The sequence below is a fragment of the Aedes albopictus genome, chromosome 2 (genome assembly GCF_035046485.1).
Source record: "Aedes albopictus strain Foshan chromosome 2, AalbF5, whole genome shotgun sequence".
NCBI classification, from domain to species: Eukaryota; Metazoa; Arthropoda; class Insecta; order Diptera; family Culicidae; genus Aedes; species Aedes albopictus.
This window is the reverse complement of record NC_085137.1, coordinates 378,288,593-378,307,487: the sequence shown is the minus strand read 5'-3', so window position 1 is coordinate 378,307,487 and position 18,895 is coordinate 378,288,593. Positions and strand designations below refer to the sequence as shown.

The 18,895-nt window shown below is 40.8% G+C and overlaps 1 protein-coding gene across 1 annotated transcript in view; it reads right to left on the bottom strand.

Moving 5' to 3' along the window:
* The window catches only part of LOC109425682 (uncharacterized), a 112,549-nt gene that overhangs the window by 25,290 nt on the left and 68,364 nt on the right, over window positions 1–18,895 (bottom strand). Inside the window, exons 4-6 of the mRNA XM_062853030.1 lie at window positions 13,577–13,926; window positions 12,802–12,954; window positions 12,433–12,615 (exon numbers count right to left, since the gene is read on the bottom strand). Coding sequence (XP_062709014.1) covers window positions 12,433–12,615; window positions 12,802–12,954; window positions 13,577–13,926 — 686 coding nt within the window. The remainder of the gene's footprint in view (window positions 1–12,432; window positions 12,616–12,801; window positions 12,955–13,576; window positions 13,927–18,895) is intronic.

Sequence of the window (18,895 nt, the reverse complement as noted above, 5' to 3'; positions counted from 1 at the left end):
AAAGCTACAATATCCTTGTATAAGGCCCTGAAATTTTATTTCGATTCGACATTTGATTACTGAGATATCTTACGAAGAATATTTCAATAAATTCTTTTTTTTATTATTATATTCACTTGTTATCTTGCATTAGTTTTTCACCAGTCTATGGGAAATTATTTTTCAATAAATTATGCTGATCTCATACAAAGTGTATTCTAGCAGGTTATTGTTTTCAGCAAAATTATAATTAACAAATTGCAAATACACAGGAATTTTATGAAAACTAACAATATGTTAAATGAAAGCTTTGAATTTATATATTGTGGGAAAAATGCAAGAACCGGACAGCCAAAATACCTAGTTAATGCCAAAACTGATTAACCTAGTAGATATATTATTTTCAGTGCTGAAAAATTCATTTCGTCATATCTAAATTCAATCACGTATAGCTCGTTTTAGAAGCTGAACCTGAGAATATGATATATGAAAAACTTGTGCGGCTAGATCAGTTCTGCAAGAAAGTCACGGAAAAAACGATATTTTTCGAATATTTATGGTAAATGTCACGGACTACCTTCGAAAAATGCAAATGATATTCACGGTGAATATCATTTGGCATTTTTTAAAGGTAGTCCGTGACATTTACCCTAAATATTCGAAAAATATCGTTTTTCCGTGACTTTCTTGCAGAACTGATCTAGCCGCACACGTTTTTGATATATCATATTCTCAGGTTCAGCTTCTAAAATGAGCTGTAGGTGATTGAATTTAGATATGACGAAATGAAATTTTCAGCACTGATTATTTTTGTCCTTTTTACACCATAACCATGAATACCAAGTACTTCTGAGCTAATTTATTCGACTGATTAAGAGATATTAGACAAAGTGCATCTCGCTGATTTTCTTATCCATTTGTTAATCGATTCAAGATTATTTGGCAGTTAACAAAAGATACAATATTCCAGAATATGAAAGCTATTTTTTTAACATTCCATATAAGATTCTAGGAGGTTTCTGGCATTTCTGGTAAGTCCATGGTCTGATGCTATTTTGGGAACCAATTCACTAGATGTCAAATCCACAATATTTTCTAGAACTTTTGGTCAATCACACAAAATAAATTTGCTTAATACGCATAATACAACAATATTTTTAATAAGTGTAAGAAGGGTTCTGTTCACCATAGGTGGATTAAATCGGTTTTTTTTTATATGAACGAAAGACCACGCGGGGGAGGGGGGGTTATTATTATTATTATTATTATTATTATTTATTTTTTAACTTAAAATTTTGAAAGAGGGAAAAACCCCTTTGAGTGATTTCCGCAATATTTAGGGGGAGGGGGGTTGTCATCTCCCAAAAAATGGCCACGTGTTTTATGGACAGCCCCCAATGAAGAAGTCGTCAGTGATCTTGACGGCTTATGACTTTCTATGTAAACAGGGAGATTACCCAAAGGTTGGCACCGTCCTTTGTGGATACCGAACGCAGAGCCAGTCAGTTAGCTAGGTTCCATGCAGATAACCCAAGTAACAATCTTGATTCTATTTGGTTTTATTTGTTTTTATGATAGTTTTATCGGAACATTGCATATTCTAGTTGATCTTATCGGAGTTTCAGCAGAGCACAACTGTTGTTCGTCAATATGTGGTTTAAAAAACACCTCCAAGAATACTTGAGGTTCAGTTCATAAGCTTGAGCTTGGCTTGATTGACCGCCCGTAGATGCTACTCCAGTATCGCCAGACCAGCTACACTCACACAAGGAACCAATGAAATTATCTACCGGGGACTAGCAGGCATCTTCAGTGTATGAGCGTTGGTGATCTTTTATTTTTAGGCGACAATGGTCACGTCAGGTTTTCTGGTCGATGTGGGGAAGGGGAACGACGTGATGATTGCAATCGTTTGTATCCACATCAGACCGAATATACCTCAACGTCTGCGCAAACTCATGCGGATGTCGGAGTGTTGGTGGGATATCATTGGCAGAGGGCTCACATGAGGCGTGAGGGGATAGATTAGTGCGATTGCTACTATGAAGTTAATGCGGCACAGTTCGCTTGATTGCATAATTTGTAGGCGTCATCTGATAGACACTGTGCTGTGAAATACTTGAGGTTCAGTTCATAAAACCATAAACACAACAAGAACTGTTGAACTTATTTTCAGTTCTATAAGGCATTTGTCTCTTCTTCTTTTAGGCGTAACGTCCTCATTGGGACAAAGCCTGCTTCTCAGCTTAGTGTTCTATGAGCACTTCCACAGTTATTAACTGAGAGCTTCCTCTGCCAATGACCATTTTGCATGCGTATATCGTGTGGCAGGCACGAAGATACTCTATGCCCAAGGAAGTCAAGGAAATTTCCTTTACGAAAACATCCTGGACCGACCGGGAATCGAACCCGTCACCCTCAGCATGGTCATGCTGAATACCCGTGCGTTTACCGCCTGTATGGGCCCTTAAGGCTCTTGTAGTTATCTTCAATCATCCGCTCTTGATCAATATCAACTGTTCTCGCATGAGAACAGTTTGATACATGAAAAAAAAAGAAAAAAAACTTAAGATTTAGATTCTCTTCTTCTTCTTCTTCTTCTTCTTTTTGGCTCGACGTTCGCATTGGAACTTGGCCTGCCTCGCTTCAACTTAGTGTTCTTTGAGCACTTCCTCAGTTATTAATTGAAGGGCTTCCTTTGCCTGCCATTGCATGAATTTGTATATTGTGAGGCAAGTACATACACTATGCCCAGGGAGTCGAGAAAAAATTCCCAACCGGAACGGGAATCGAGCCCGCCGTCTCCGGATTGGCGATCCATAGCCTTAACCACTAGGCTAACTGGAGACCCCTGATTTAGATGCTCATCGTTCCATTATTAGTGCCAATCAAGAACACCTACCCGGAAACCCAATCGCGAAGCGGTGCAGTGCCAAGTTCCTCCGGTTACAGCATCCGAAATGAGGTAGGTTTGGTCATCCATGACGTCGATTCCCGTGCAATCAGAGTTTCAATCATCGATCTTCAAAATCAACAACTACTTACCTGTTGGGAATGCTGACCGGAGGAATGAGGCACTGCACCGCCTCAAGGCCGGTTATAGAAAAAGGTCTGCCTGGTTGGCAACGATACCGGGCTGATGATTAAATTCATCGGACAAGATTAAGAAAATCCACCGCGGTGCGATAATTTAATATTTGTTTACAATTTGGCGTACATGATTTATGACGTTCTCGGCGGAGTTTGCATAAACCTACATCAAGAACGTTATAAAACTGAGTACTCTTGAGTAATACTTCTTACCCTTGCTTGAGATGAAATAAATTTAAGACGTTCTTGATGGAGGCCAGCCAGGCTGCATTGAGAACGTTATAAATCCTAGTATTCTTGAGTTATGCTTTTAGCTCTGGCATAAGTTTTTTTTTCAATTTAATACACCAAACTTTTCGGCTGACATAAAAGTTGCATCAGCAACAACACTGACATATATATATATATATATATATTTTAGCTTTATCGTGCACTTTAAAAATTCTACAAGGAGAGAGCAATACGCCTTGAGGACAACTTGGGAAGTACAACAAGTTTTAAGAGAAATTCAAAAACAACTCTCCAAGAGTATCTTAGGATGGGGCGCTTTGGTCTTATGGCGGATTTATGGTTGAGTGGATGTCGTTATGCAGAGCAATTTGGTTTATGCATGGTTTTAAAGAACAGGTATTGAAGATGAGTTGCGATGGAGACCGCGATCGGATGGCTTTGTTCGAAGGATAAAGTGAAAAAATGATGCGTGTTTGGGACAATTGCGATGGAGACCGCGATCGGGTGGCTTTCTTCGAAGAAAGAATGATGCATGCTTCGGGCAGTTGCGATGGGGATCTCGATCGGGTTGCATTGTTCTGTGGAAAAAAACCGAAAAGTGACGCTTGTTTAAGGCAGTTGCGATGAAAATCTCGGTTGCGTTGCATTGTTCGAAGGAATAAGTGAGGAGTGACACGTGTTTGGGGCAGGTGAACATTTTCCTTCCTCGTTAAGTGATAAAAACGGATGCACACTTGGTAGCAAACAGTATTGCAGAAAATTGAAGGAGTTAAGGAGTGGTTGCGGTCATCCGACGACATGGAACTGGGTGAGATCATTCCGAGTTTTTTTTTCCTTTCATACTAGAAGAAGTTGGGATAATTTCGCCAATGCTTTTTCATGAGGACTCCTGGAGTCTGTAATATCTGCAAATTAATCTTGTAGTTCTGGTGTATGCCTGATATTGAAGCGATAAAAATGTTAGAAGAAAGTGATTGCAGTTCACAGCAAATTTAAAATAATTGGCTTAATTATCTCAACGGCTGTCGACCACAGGTAACACATGGGACAACTCTTAGTAAAATACATAATTCGAAAATAGCTGTCATAGTTCAAAATCGTGGGAAACACACGACTATTTCCGTGAGTCGGTCGGTTTTCTCAATAGGAAGATGCGAACGCGAATATTGAATGCAAAATTAGAAGCGCGTGATAACTTTCGTGGGAAAGTCGATTTTCACGGTAGTGTAAACGATCGATGCGGTGACGCGTTTAATATAGAACGATCGTTGACGTATGTGCATTACCCTTACTATCGCAACCAAATAAATCATAATCGGGATGAAGACCGTGTCGTGTATTTTCATATAACTTGTGGATCGTATTACCTACCAAAGGTGGCTCCAAGATCCACACCTTCCCCTACCCTGCTAACAAATACTCTTTCCCGAGACAACTGTGGGGACGCTGTGGATTCCACGGTTTCTAGTAACAACGCGGTTGTCGAACTAACATTCCTTCCCCTTTCCCGATGACCGTAAGGACGTGGCCGGCACCGTTATTGACTTTAAAATATTGAACTCTCGATTTGTGCACATTGAGAGTGTGTAGCTAGGCCCAAGCACCATTCATTGGATCTCTGTGCAACTTCGATTGTTCTGGTCAATCACGGAGTAGCAACTACGATGTGTACGGTTATCTTTGCTTTGCTTTGGTTTTAAAGAACAGGTTTTGAAGAATACTTCAAAAGCATTATAAAATTAATTTTGTTACTTGGGAAGGAACGTACTTTAAGATCTTGATACGATTTTACGGGACGAAAGGCGGCGCTGACATTAGAAATCCCGCCGTTTAAGATCAGTTTCAAATGATGCTCATTGTCAATCAGTAACTAATTCAATTGTTTTCACCAAGGCACTCAGAGCCAAAATCTAAGGCACTTTTGGAAGCGGTGCCATGTCGCTTGTACATAGTTGTTTGAGATACGTTGTCAACCGGAGTTCGCTTACCTTCCGCGGCAAAGCGCCAAAGGGGATAAGTCCACACCGGTGTGTGGATAAAGTTCGCTTAAGAAAGAAACCTAATGCCGGCTGTTTTTCTTCTAAGAAATGGGGGGACAATCTGCTCAACAGATAGCTGAACATGGAGATCCAGGTAGTCTGGGAGTAGAGACCGTCTTCTACTACCAAAATAGAAGCCAGGTCTCGAGCAGATTTTCTCGAGCACCTTCCCCACTGTGTCAATCAAGCATATTGGACTATATGCCGACGGGTTTTTGGGTGGTTTCCCCGCCTTTGGAAATAGAACCAGCCTCTGCCATTTCCCAACCTCTGGAAAAAGTTTAAGGCCAGGCTCGGAACTCCGTCCGGACCAGGGGCCTCAACTACGCTAAGGGGCTTCGCTATTCCCGCAAGTTCCTCGTCAGTGAACCTCTCCTCGTCGCCCCAGTTCCCAGCTTTCCTACAAAAGAAGGTCAAGGACTAGGATCATGACGCGGAAAAGGCTCCTCGATAATACCCTCCAACATCTCTGGAAACTGTTCTGTAGGAACTAGAGATGGGCAATCAGATCCGGACCCGTTCAAAAGATTCGTATCAGTAAAGTGAGTGAGTGAACCGTGGATCTTTTACAGAGAGAGCCGGGTCACTAGTTATATGCCTCTGTGAGAGCCTAAAAGAACCGCTAGGTTCTCTTTGTTTTGCTCTGGTTCATTTCCAAAACACAACTCCACGAAACGCGCCAAGTACACACAACCCAACGTATCTAAATACCCAAGGTAAGAGATTCCCGCAAATGTCAAAAATGAGACTCACCAACACATCTGCGTTAGTTATGAAAAGTTGGTGTTTTTACACTAAAATGTCATTATTTCAGCAAAGTTTGTGAAGTTTTAGTAGTTTGGATGTTTCTAAATGCTGAAAAAATATGTTTAGAATCAATTAAAAAAAATTGTTACCGATTTTCAAATGGCGATATTTCCTGTTTTATTGCATGGAAGTCACTTTTAATCCAGTGAGATGCAATTAAATAATAGCTTCTATGATGGGAGTGCTTAATTTCTTAAGAAAGTTTGCTAAATAGTGATGCGACCATACAAATCAGCGCAAACTTCATAACTATTTTTTGCTTTTTTCCTTTTCTCACTAATCCGCGAATATTAGCGGGAATCTCTTACCTTGGTATTTAGATACTTTGCACACAACCAACAGCTGTGGTCGAGTTCCCTCCCCCTGGCCAAGCAGCCGCAAACAGCGCACACGATCTCTCGCTCTCAGCTGAAGCGGGAGAACAGTACCGGCAGTCCGGACAGATCTGATCCGAAAAACCCGAACTCGAACACGAGCTCACACATTATCACTTCTTTCGTTCGGTTCTTCAGCAGTATCCAGTATGGGGCTGTCCATAAACCACGTGGTCATGAGGGGGGGGGGGGTTCGGCCAATGACCATTTTGTATGGACTAATAAAAAAATTTGTATGAACAAATGACCACGCGGGGGGTTGAAAAGTCCCAAAAAAATGACCACGTGGTTTATGGACAGCCCCTATGTTGTGTGGTGCTGGCACTGGGAGAGAGATAATGCGAGTACACGGAAAGATCCATGTACACAGAGCAAGGAGTAACTTTCACGCAGCGATCGAAAAGACAAAAGATTTCATGCAAACTTGTGTGAAAATTCACGCAAATTTGTGTAAACCCGGATCAGCACAATTTTTGTGCTGATCCAGTCGTACGCAAATATGAGTGAAAAATCCTTTGTCTTTTCGCAAGTTACTCATTCGCTGTGTACTTTCGTTTTAGGGTGTATGTTAAAGCAGATCAAGAGAATGAGTGTCGCTTGCTGTGTGTGAGAGAATAAACTGGAAGCAAGCAATCCCATTTGGTTCGGTGAAGCTTGATCATTCAATCCGTAACTGAGCCGCTGATCTGCTCAAAAGATCCGGTTCACTAATATGATGGATCCGGTTCGGATCCGATCACTGAAGTGAGCCGTTTTGCCCACCTCTAGTAGGAACCATTACACCTCTTGTCTTGGTCATCACAATCCTGTAAGCGGATTCGCACTGGAACTCTGGCAGAGACCTTCAAAACAGGCCTTTTTGCTTGCCCTTATCTCGGTCTTCAGCGCGACTTTGGCAGTGGCGAAAACCACCCGCCGTTCGTATCAGTTTCTTTCTCAGTTCTTGCTCGTTGCATCCGCCGCCTAGCCCGAAGGCAGGCGCGGCGCAGGTCCGCAATCGTCGGTGGTCTCCTATTGCTTGGGAGACCACCGCAACCAGCTCGCATCCGCTTCAACCGATTAGGCCAACGATAGGGCGCCTCCCTAAATACCTCGTCGTTTCAGTATGATGTCTTCCACCTACGAAGGCTTTGCCTTTTCCTCTACCCGCTGCCTGCTGTTATTGTAGCCGATACTGTAGCGAACCACTAGGTGATCGCTGTGAGTGTAGCCATAGTGTACCGTTCAATTCAAACTACTTGTTAGGCAAGGACTATAAAAGCAACGTTGATAATCGGCTCCGCTCCATTCTAACAAATAATACTTTTGGTATAGACAATAGCCAGATCGACATCCAGCATAACTAGCAGTGTCTCTAGCAGGATCTGGTTCGGCTTCCCCATTCACAGCTTCTACGACCGGCCTCCGCCTAGTCAACACAGTTTTCATACAGTCCAGCCTCTGCGTGAACAGCTCGGTCGACCACCGCGGAGGCGCATAACAGCTACAGAAGAAGAATCTATTGCTTTGCTGATCACGAAGCCCTAGTAGGCAGTAGACACCAACTCCTGGACGGGGAATTCACCCGTCGTCAATACCGTTGCCATTTTCCCGGACCCATCTACGACTCAATTGCCGTTACCAGCAGTATACTCGGTATGGATACGATGCGCTATGATGGCGATATCCGTCCTCCACTCAGAAACCACCTGACAATGCAGTTGTTGAGCTGCGTCAAAGTGTTTCAGGTTCAGCTGCGTTAGGGTAAAATATATAATTTGGACATGTATATAATTTGGACATGCACTGCGATGTATGTCTTGTTCCGGAGAGCTAATAAAAGAAGATACTTCTGAATATCGATTATTGGATCAAACAGAACCTATTCTGATGACTTATGTTGAAAATACGCTTAACAATTAAGAATTTACTTCAAAATTATCGAAAATGTAAATTTTTTTACTAAAACCCCTCAAATGCACAGGTATGCAAGAAGACATACACTTCACAGTCACATACAATATTCACCTCAAAATCGTTGAATTGATAATTGTAAGAAATTAAAAAGCCTTATTGCAATGAAAACTGTTCAGTAAAGAAGCATTGGGCAGCCAATCTCTTAACATTCATCTAGAACGCCTAAAATAGGTGGTGTCCAAAATACATTATAAGTTTTCTACTGTAAATATATTTTGGTCATCTGACGAACTACATGGGGATGCTGTGCGATTGCATAAGTGGAGGCGTATTATGTGGTTCTGACGATATTTCTTCGCTTTTAACAAAAACTGTAATAGTTATCAAAATAGATGCCTGTTAAGCGAAGGAATTAGATTATTTACAAGAAAATATTTGTTAATTTATGCTACTTTCATGCTAAAGCAGTATTCATGGCTAAACATGGAGATAATTGCCCTGTCCAAATTATATATACGTGAGGGTGTCCAAAACATATATTCGCTGTCCAAAATGCAATTCTAACAGGCGATTGGAAATTGTGATTTTCTCAGCTTCAAATGCTTTCGTTAAGCTTTTTATCACCAGGAACGCAAATTACAATCATATTATAAGCCTAATAGCAACTTTGCAAAATAATCAATTCCTTTTTGAGGAAGCTAGGGGACGATTTTTCCAACGTTGTCCTCAACCTGTCCAAAATACATTAATTACCCTATCTGCTCTGTGATTTGTTCACTGCTGAACCACCCGCATGTTGTTCACGGTTTGGGTGAAAGTAACTGATAAAAGGTGCAAGTGCCGGGGCTGGGATTGAACCCATGACCATCCGCTTATGAAGCGAATGTGTGGCCCCTGAGCTTCTCCCTAATTCAACGAACTATTTCACGTCCGCCACAGCTGATCCAAAGTTACGTGTGTCCCTGTCGGCCTCTTTCCGTAGCCGAATTGCGGTGGCCACCTGCACGTCGCACTATTGCCGCAGTGCCGTGATGAGTTCTTCCGCTTCAGTGACCTAGTGTAGGTTTTTTACCTTCAGAGTCACCTCTGCTGTAAGCAGAGATGCCAGATAAACAGATTTTTCTGAATTATACAGATTTTTGACCTTCTATACAGACAATATACAGAGTACAAAAAAATACAGATTTTTAAAAAGTAATACAGACTCAAGTAACCACGCTGTTGAAGCTGTACGTATTGCCTAAATAACGCACATCCCAAGTAACAATTTTAATTTTATCAAAGTTTTTTAGCGATTCAAAAATTCTAAACATAAAACCATTGATGCCGACTTGAAAATGCTCTCGAGTTCTTGTATGCCTCAATAAGCCCACGTTCTGGCTAGTTGGCCCAGTCTTATTAGGGTCTACAGGACTTCGTATGCAAACCGGCTTAGGATTTCGGGTTGTATCATAGTTTTATCAATCTTCTAAATGAAACCATCATCTGACTTGTCAAATAATTGTTTTGATTATTTTTCACTCTCTATGTTCGATCGTCAGAATAAATTGCTTGGTTGTTTATCCAGCCATCAATTGGAAAGATGCAGATATGGAATCCAGATTTGTTTTCCTATTTAATACGTGTCAGGAGACATGCCACGGAAAATTTGTGGTGAATGTGACTGTGATAATGGCAAAAACTAAGTGCGCCACACAAACTATGCATAATTTGGAAGTTAGATGCATTTAATTTACTCGGTGGAATTGGGTGCAAAAAAGGTTTTTTCAATACAGCGGAGTTTAAAAGACATTATGTAATTTTTCTGACAAAATAAAATGACGGAAACGTGTTGTATGGTTTAATTTGACTTAAGCTGTACGTGAAATCATAAAATTGAGTAATAATTTTTCTGTATTTACATGAATTATCCCGGCTAGGCGACATATTTTTCTGATAAAACTCTGTATTCCTGATGATTCCTCCAATAGGGCTACCCCTCCTGAGGTAGTCATAACTGAGCTCATGATAGAACTAGCGGTTTTACCACAGCATTTTTTTGGTTTATGTTACGGCCACGGTTACGGTTGGTTTTATGCATTGCCTCACAGTTTTGTGTATTTGTTTACAAAAAAAATCTCTCCGACAACAACCGCAAATGCAAGTTTTATTGAAATGGTATATAATAAGTGATAAAACCAATTCATGTCTACTTGCAAGTCTTTAACTGAAGATGTTTATATCAGAAGATATATGATAGTTTTATGGAACGCAAAAGGTTCAAAGTAAAAAAATACCACATAAAACTAGTTTAGAGCAACTAGCTTTTTGATATGCTCGTATAAAAATAGGATAAAACATGAATAAACCTTCAAGGTATGCAGATTGTTACTTGGGATATATTGACATGCATCACTCTATATAAACCATTAAAGTTGAATTAAAGTGGGAAGTGGCGTCACTATTGTTGAATTACGATTATACCAGCACAATCGTAAGTCAGAAATAGTGGTTCCACTTGCCACTTTTATTCAACTTTAATGGTTAATATAGGGCAATGCATGCCAATATATGCGCTTTATATATGCAATACGTAGAGCTTCAACAGCATGGTTTACTTGGGGATTTCTCCAGAAAGCATAATATTTGCAGGATCTTTTTTAAATCGCTTAACTTCGCCTTCAAGACGTCCGAGTACTTAGACTGTTCGGTCATGAGATCGCACGTCGCTTTTCTCGCGCTTGGCACCTACTGTTTTAAGGGCTATTCCCATTACACTGGGCCGGGACCGTGCCGGGCCCCGGCCGTGCCTCGGTCATCGATTTATTACATGCGATTACTATGGCGTGTTTCACATCACACCGTGCCGGGGCTCGGTCGGGCCCCGGCCGGGCAAGTGAGAAGTACGCCATAGATATCGTTAGAAAGAAATCGATGACCGGGGCACGGCCGGGGCCAGGCACGGTCCCGGCCCGGTAAAGTGAGAAGACCGCTTTATGCCTTTTTGGTATGGCGTCGGTGATCTCCTCCCCCGCGGTTTTTTCTTCTTCCTCTTCCGTTTGACTTTCGTCCAAGGGGGGTCCTTTTCTTGGTTCACCCTACTTTGTAGTTGCTGAGGGTCTAACAACGGTAGCAACCCCCTGTTGCCTTCCATCAGGAACGGGCCAGCCTTTTCCGACTTACCCTTTCCCAACTTTCCGGGACACCTAGCTGGGGTCCGACTTGCCGACATTATTACCAACCTTCGGGGTTAGTATTCTCTTAGCCTTGCGGGCTCCGCCGGACTTGGTAACCTTTGCTTTCGCTGGTTCCGCTGCTGCTACAGTTTTCACGAGTCTCGCGTGATCCTGCTTGGAATCGTCCATCGACTTACGAAGTCGAAACAGGGCCGTTTTAATGTCCTTATTTATGTTGGGCTTCGTGGACACATAGTCGATGATCTTGCCAAGCTTGCTCAGCCACTTCAGTCGCGGACAGCCCTTCTCACTTTTGGTTGATGGCCCTCATCAACCACGCTCCGTCCAATACCTTCACCGGCAGAATAGCCAGGGAATGGATCGGAGCACCCACGCTGGAGCTGAGTGCTGAATCCTCACTTCTCCTTAACGGAGACATCGCCAGTTGTACAGGAACCCCACAGGCTCCGTTAACGACCGCACATATTTAGCACCCCCTCGATCACGGCACGGGTCGCTTGACCCCTTGAATTAGGTTTAATAGTCCTATTCTTAATCGGAGACTACGCGGTTGACTCGCAAAGGGGGGATCGTCAGGCCCAGGACTGTAATCCTTGCTGCCCCTTCGCACCACTTGCATGAGCCTAATTGCATGGGGCTCGGTGGGCATGAACTTTACTTGTAGTGCTTTAAATGATCCACAGTATACAATTGAGCCATACCAACGAACTGAGGAAAATTCTTGGATATCCCTAGGCAGTGCAATGAGATCTCCTTCGTCCCTTCTAAACTCGCCTTAAAACACTGCTGAAAATTTGTGAAAACATGAGCGAAATCGCGCTATATACTCATTATACTTACTTTTGGTCCACATTCACACTTCAGCACCCACTGCACGTCGACAAACTTGTTCTCGATCTGGATCTGTCGGGACTGCAGCATCTCCTGGTCCAGCGGATCGATGGATGCGCTATCCCACAGATCGTACCCGTGCTCGATGAACTCGAACGGGTCACCCGAATTAAGCGGGCAGAGGAGCTCAACCTGGAAAAAGATAAAGGAAAATCGTTGATATGAACAGCTCTGCAAATTAGGTGTTCGTTACTGATTTGGTTCGCATCAGAATGTGTAGATCGTCGTTGATTCAGTGTTGTAAAAATTTGACTGAAAATGTTCTTCCAAACTGCAGAATACTGTAACCTAATATGTCAGAGATAAACATAAACTCACCTGAATGGTTGTTGCAATTGAAGGCACACAGCACATGTTTGCGTCCTGACAGTGGCCGCAACTCTTCGGCCGGTACAGCTTCCGTGAGACGCAAGGGCCCAACCGAAGCCGAGAGGAGGACGTCCGCTGAATGCTCCGGCACTGGTGTCCTCTCTTCGAGGGCGGCAGCAAGAGATAAGCAAAAAGCAAAAGCACACGGGTAAGATTAAATGTCTCGACTGCTGTTACACGATTTGCTCCTTATACTACCGCGCTGGTATGGCACGGGTACAGAGAGGAGTTTGTTGTCCCGATTTATAATGCGGTGGCGTGTACTACTCATGTTCTCTCGCTCGTTGGAAACAAAGAAAAATCATTAGATAATTACGTGCATTCTCGGAAGGAAGGTAATTATTCCCTTGGTTCCGTGCAATCTACCAACCTGCTCGCTAGACGCTAACATACACTCATTATTTACAGACAGGGCGTGAAGCTAGCTGAATGACAATATCAGTAGTGCCCCTATCATTAATTGTATAGGTGACGCAAGAAGCGTCATCAAATCTAACTTAAAAACTGTCAAAAATTTTAAGTAATAAGTTTGTAATCTGTATACTACGAAGAAAGTTGTGGATACAAAGGTTCCAACAAAGTTTACGCTACAGATATTTTTTTATCAATTTTAAATGAATAGAAACCTTTAAAATTTTTAAAAAGCATTTGCGTTTCTGTCAATGGCACTTACGCCACCTAAGCAATCATCAACATTACACGGTAGTTATACAGTAAAACTCACCCTCCTACGGTGCTCCGGCTCGCTTAGTAGCAGCAAACTATTAGCAACAGGATAGCGGTCGTCCTGGTTGTACTTTTTGCTGCTACTGCTGCTGCTACTGTCACTGATATCGCGGCGGCCATCCCCCACAACCGTCAGGACTTCCCCGCCGTTGTCGCCGTAATCATTAACGATGCCACTGTAGTAGCTATTGTCCTGTCGGTTGCATTTGTGGTTCTCGCAGAGCCTGACCGTGCTGAGCCGCTGGCAACCGGGCGTCGTGGTTATGTTCCTGGTCGAGATTCCGATTCCGCAGCTCTGCGAACACGTTGACCACAGCGTTGTGGACGAATTGTAGCAGGTTGCGTTCACTGGAAGGGGGCGTTATGTAACGGTCGGTGGATGTGGAGGGCAGCGTTAAAACATGAAAAAGCAGAATAATATTACGTCAGTGGGGCAATATTATAATAATTAATATCAGGAACGAAATAGTTGGCAAAGTACTTCTGGGTGATACATCGACTATTTGTAGACCCTCCCCTTTATCTTATTCTGCATACCATATAGATTTCTATCAGCATTTCCACAGTTAAGCCTCCTCTCCTCTTCTTGGCGTAACGTCCTCACTGGGACAAAGCCTGCTTCTCAGCTTAGTGTTCTATGAGCACTTCCACAGTTATTAACTGAGAGCTTCCTCTACCAATGACCATTTTGCATGTGTATATCGTGTGGCAGGCACGATCATACTCTATGCCCAAAGAAGTCAAGGAGATTTCCTTTACGAAAAGATCCTGGACCGACCGGGAATCGAACCCGTCACCCTCAGCATGGTCATGCTGAATACCCGTGCGTTTACCGCCTCGGCTATATGGGCCCACTGTTAAGCATTTTCACCGAATAAAAACATTTTTTTTCTTTATATTTAATTTTTGTATTTTCTTTTTATTACATTGTTGTAGTTAAAGAAGAGGAGGTTTTATGCCTTTGGGAGAAGAGATTCTGATAGAAAGAATTTCACTCCCAGGGGCTTTTCCCTGCTCCACAATAAAAACAATAAAAACAAAGTTAGTATTTTTGATTAACTTTATTTTTTGATGTGACAAAACAATAAATATTGAATTAAATAATCGACTTTTGGAAATTGTTGAAAAACACTGACGAATTTCACTCTCAGCATCAAGTAAAACTTTGTGGGTATGAAGACTTTGTATTTTGAAGCAACTTTGCAAATGTACTTTTTTTTCAATTTTTCTATACTAACATTTTATAAGGATCAAAGTTTTTTGACCGATTTGTTTCTAAATGAGTGTAACTCAAAAATGGCAAGGTTTAGAAAAAAGTAATGTATGGATGACTTTTAACAAATTGCCTGAACAAAATGTTTTTGAACATCTACGTGAGTTTTCAATACTTTTGGTGCTGTGAATTGCGCTTTGAGTATTCATCTTATAGAAAAGTAGGGAGAGTTAACTTTAAATGTATGAAAATTATGAAAAAAACCTGTCTGTCGCGCAAAGACTATGATAAAATAGAAATATTACTGTATGTGTCTATCCATATTACATGGTATTAGAGCCTAAAATTCATCAAACCATTTTGGATATTTTGGCCGCAATCTTGGATGCTCTAATCGCCATTTTTGGACTCTGTACGTTTTCCTCATACCAAATTATCCTTGGATTCTGGTCACCATTTCTGGACTTGGGACATCTTTTCCATATCCAATATACCCATATTGCATGGCTTTGAGAGCCTGAAACAATCGCCATCTTGAACTTTGGGTCACCATTTTAAATTTTGGGTCGCCATCTTGTGTATTCTAGTGGCCCTTTTTGACCTCTGGAAATCTTCTCTATGCCTAATATACTCGTATTGCATGATTAAGAACCTAAAACTCCTTAAAACAGCTGTCATCTCAAATTTTGGGCCGCCACCTTACATATTCTGATCGCCATTTTTGGACTCCGGATATCTTCTCCATACAAAATATACCCATATTACATGGTTTGTTACCAGTTTTATTTTTCTGTTGCATGTTCGATTTTAACTTGAGAATATTCTCACAATTTTAATGTGCATTTATAGGGTTCTTCCATAAATCAAGAGGAAAATAGCCCTAGCAACCTAAGCGGTTGCATACTTCCAGGTTATTTCGAGCGATAAATGACTGCAAGACAGGCAAACGGTTCCTACACGCTAACGCCGCTCAGCACTAAAGTGCATAATTTCCAGACTACACCAAAAATGTGTAACCCTTGCACATTTACAAAATCAGCTCCAGTGTCCGCAAAATCGTTAAATTCTCAAAAATTTGTGTACGCCAATCTGGCTATGTTTACTAGTGACCTTGGAAAACAAAAAAAAATCAACATTTCGCATCTAGACGAGTATACGAGCTGTTTTTTGAGAATGTGTAACTGTCACACATTTTTGTGTGGTCTGGAAATTATGCACTTATGAGTAGGTCTTACACATTTTAGTGCTGAGCAGTTTTAGCGTGTAGCACGGACATCAAAATGCAGCCGTCTTGCATTAAAACCCGATTCGTGATGGCCAAGTAGGATTAGTTTTCCTAGACAAAATTAGGCTATGAACACAGAACAAAGACTGTTAACAAGAATGCAGATCAGGCATACAAAACACAAACTCCAGGATGACTGATGGACCTAGAACAAATATGAAACCTCCTCATCCTGTGATCGTAAATAGTTGCCCATTAGGGTAACAGGCCAAATTTTGTGTTTAGTGTTGTATTGCATGAAAATTTATGTTTTGTGTGTGTCAATTTGTGAAATCGTGCATTATTGTGCATTTGTAGTGTTCTGAGTTATTTTTCCCAGGGCCAAGTGAAAAATAAAATAGAATATTTGTAGGGTTCTATGTTATTTAACGTAACAGGTTCTAGAACCTAAAACTCCTTGAACTGCTGAAATCTTAAATTTTGAGCCACTTTCTTGGATTGTGGGCCACCATCTTGTATATTCTGGTCGCCATTTTTTGACTCAGCACATCTCCATATCAAATATACAGGGGATAGACAAAATGATCGGGACAGGCAAAATTATCACTTTCCAAAAAATGTTCAACTAGCTGTAACTTTTCGAAAAGTGCATCATATATTCTCAAATTTTTACTGTAAGTTTTCCAACTAGTTGTGTATCAGTGAACAAAATTTAGAAAAGATCGGACAATTCTTCACGAAGTTATAAAGATTCTTGAAAAAGGTAAAATTATCCGATAGCCAACTTTGAGCTGTTGTATCTCCGGATTCAATGAACCGATTGCAATGAAATTTTGACAATTCATGACTTATATAATGAACTCTGGAAAGCATTTGAAATAACTTAAAATTTTTAACAAGCGAAAAAGTTATAGCGATTTAATTGTTTTCACGATTTTTTAGTAAATTGGTCTGTTTTTAATATGCATCCCATTACTTTTTCAACTTATTGGCGTCTATGTTGCTACTTTCCTTCAAAACGCATTTATATATAAGTCAATTAGAGGGAAACTAAATGAACTATAATTTGCATCTTGAATATTGAAACGATGTTGATGTTTTGGATAATTTGGTGTTTTATAAGAAAAATAATCTAATCGTTATAATTTTCTTCCGTGTTAAGAATATTAAGTTAAGTCAATGGTTTTTCATAGCTCATTATATAAGTCATAAATGGTCAAAATTTCATTGCATTCGGTTCATTGAATCCGGAGATATAACAGCTCAAAGTTGACTATCAGATAATTTTACCTTTTTCAAAAATCTTTATAACTTCGTGAAGAATTGTACGATCTTTTCCAAATTTTGTCCACTGGTACACAACTAGTTGAAGAACTTACAGTAAAAATTTGAGAATATTTGATGAACTTTTCAAAAAGTTACTGCTAATTGAACATTTTTTGAAAAGTGAATATTTTGCCTGTCCCGATCATTTTGTCTATCCCCTGTACCTACCCATATTGCATGGCTTAAGAGCATAAAACTCCTTAAAACAGCCTCCTTTTTCAATTTTGGGGCGCCATCTTGAATTTCGGGTAACCATCTTGGATTGTGGGCCACCATCTTGCATATTCTGATCGTCATTTTTGGACTCTGGGCATCTCCATACCAAAAACACCCACATTGCATGGCTTAAGAACCTAAAACTCCTTGAAGCTAAATCCATCTTCAATTTTAAGCCACCATATTGAATTTTGAGCCGGTGGATTTGGTCCACCATATTGTCGACATTTCTGCACTTCAGACATCTACATACCAAATTTACCCATATTGTCTGGCTATAAAACTCCTTAAATCAACCTCCAACTTGGATTTTGGGTCACCATCTTGGATTTTGGGCCGTCATTTTGGATTTTGGACCGCCATCTTGAATATTCTGGTTCCCATTCTTGGACTCCGGACATCTTCCCCATACCAAACATACTCATTACATGGTTTAAGAGTCTAAAACTCCTTAAAACAGTCGCCTCTCTTAGTTGTGGGCTGCCATCTTGGATTTTAGGTCGTTATCTTGAATTTTTGACCGACATCGTGGTTTTGTGGTTTCCATTGATGATTTCCTCCTAAAATACGGTATCCATGGTAAGTTTACTAAATTCTGCTCAATTTGATGTGTCGCATCATAGAATTTGGTTCAGTTTCATATATGACCAGTTCACCGGTGCACTAAGGGGATTCAGGTGGCCAAAAATCGAAAGTTGACTTTGTTCAATTTGAGATTCAGGTTCAATAGTTGGAAGTAGACCACTAGGACCAGTAAACCCTAGAATATTAGTTTTCTAATCCCTATACTTATCGAGATATTGGCAGCAGAATGAGACCATTGCCAATTATTGGTAAAATTAATGAAATGCTCAACTTAGTATATCTTCGGCTTGAATAAAAAATGTAAAACTTTTAAAATTGTTTCTAAAAGCTTGCTTATAAACCTTTCGAATGACGTATCAGACGTAGAAATATTGATTGTAATACTATTAAATGATACTACATCAAAAAATTAAAATTTTTCTCATACAAACCGTTTCATACAAAAAAAAAGATTCGCTGAGTTTCGCTTCGGGACTACTTCTATATATTTGTTTAGGATCCCTGGGAGGCATTGAAATCAAATTTGGCTGCTACTAGCTGCTATTCTCCAATTCAAATCATGTTGTCGGCGATGATTGACACATTGCTACATAAAATCACCCTATTGGCCATTAAATACCTCTGAGGAAACATTTGGTCGTCATTGCCACTTTTATCCCTAGATCAATCATAGTGCAGTCTGAATCTGGTCTTGGATCTCTTAGCGAAGCGTGTTTTTACGAATTGGAATCCATTTTGTAAATAGAAACAGA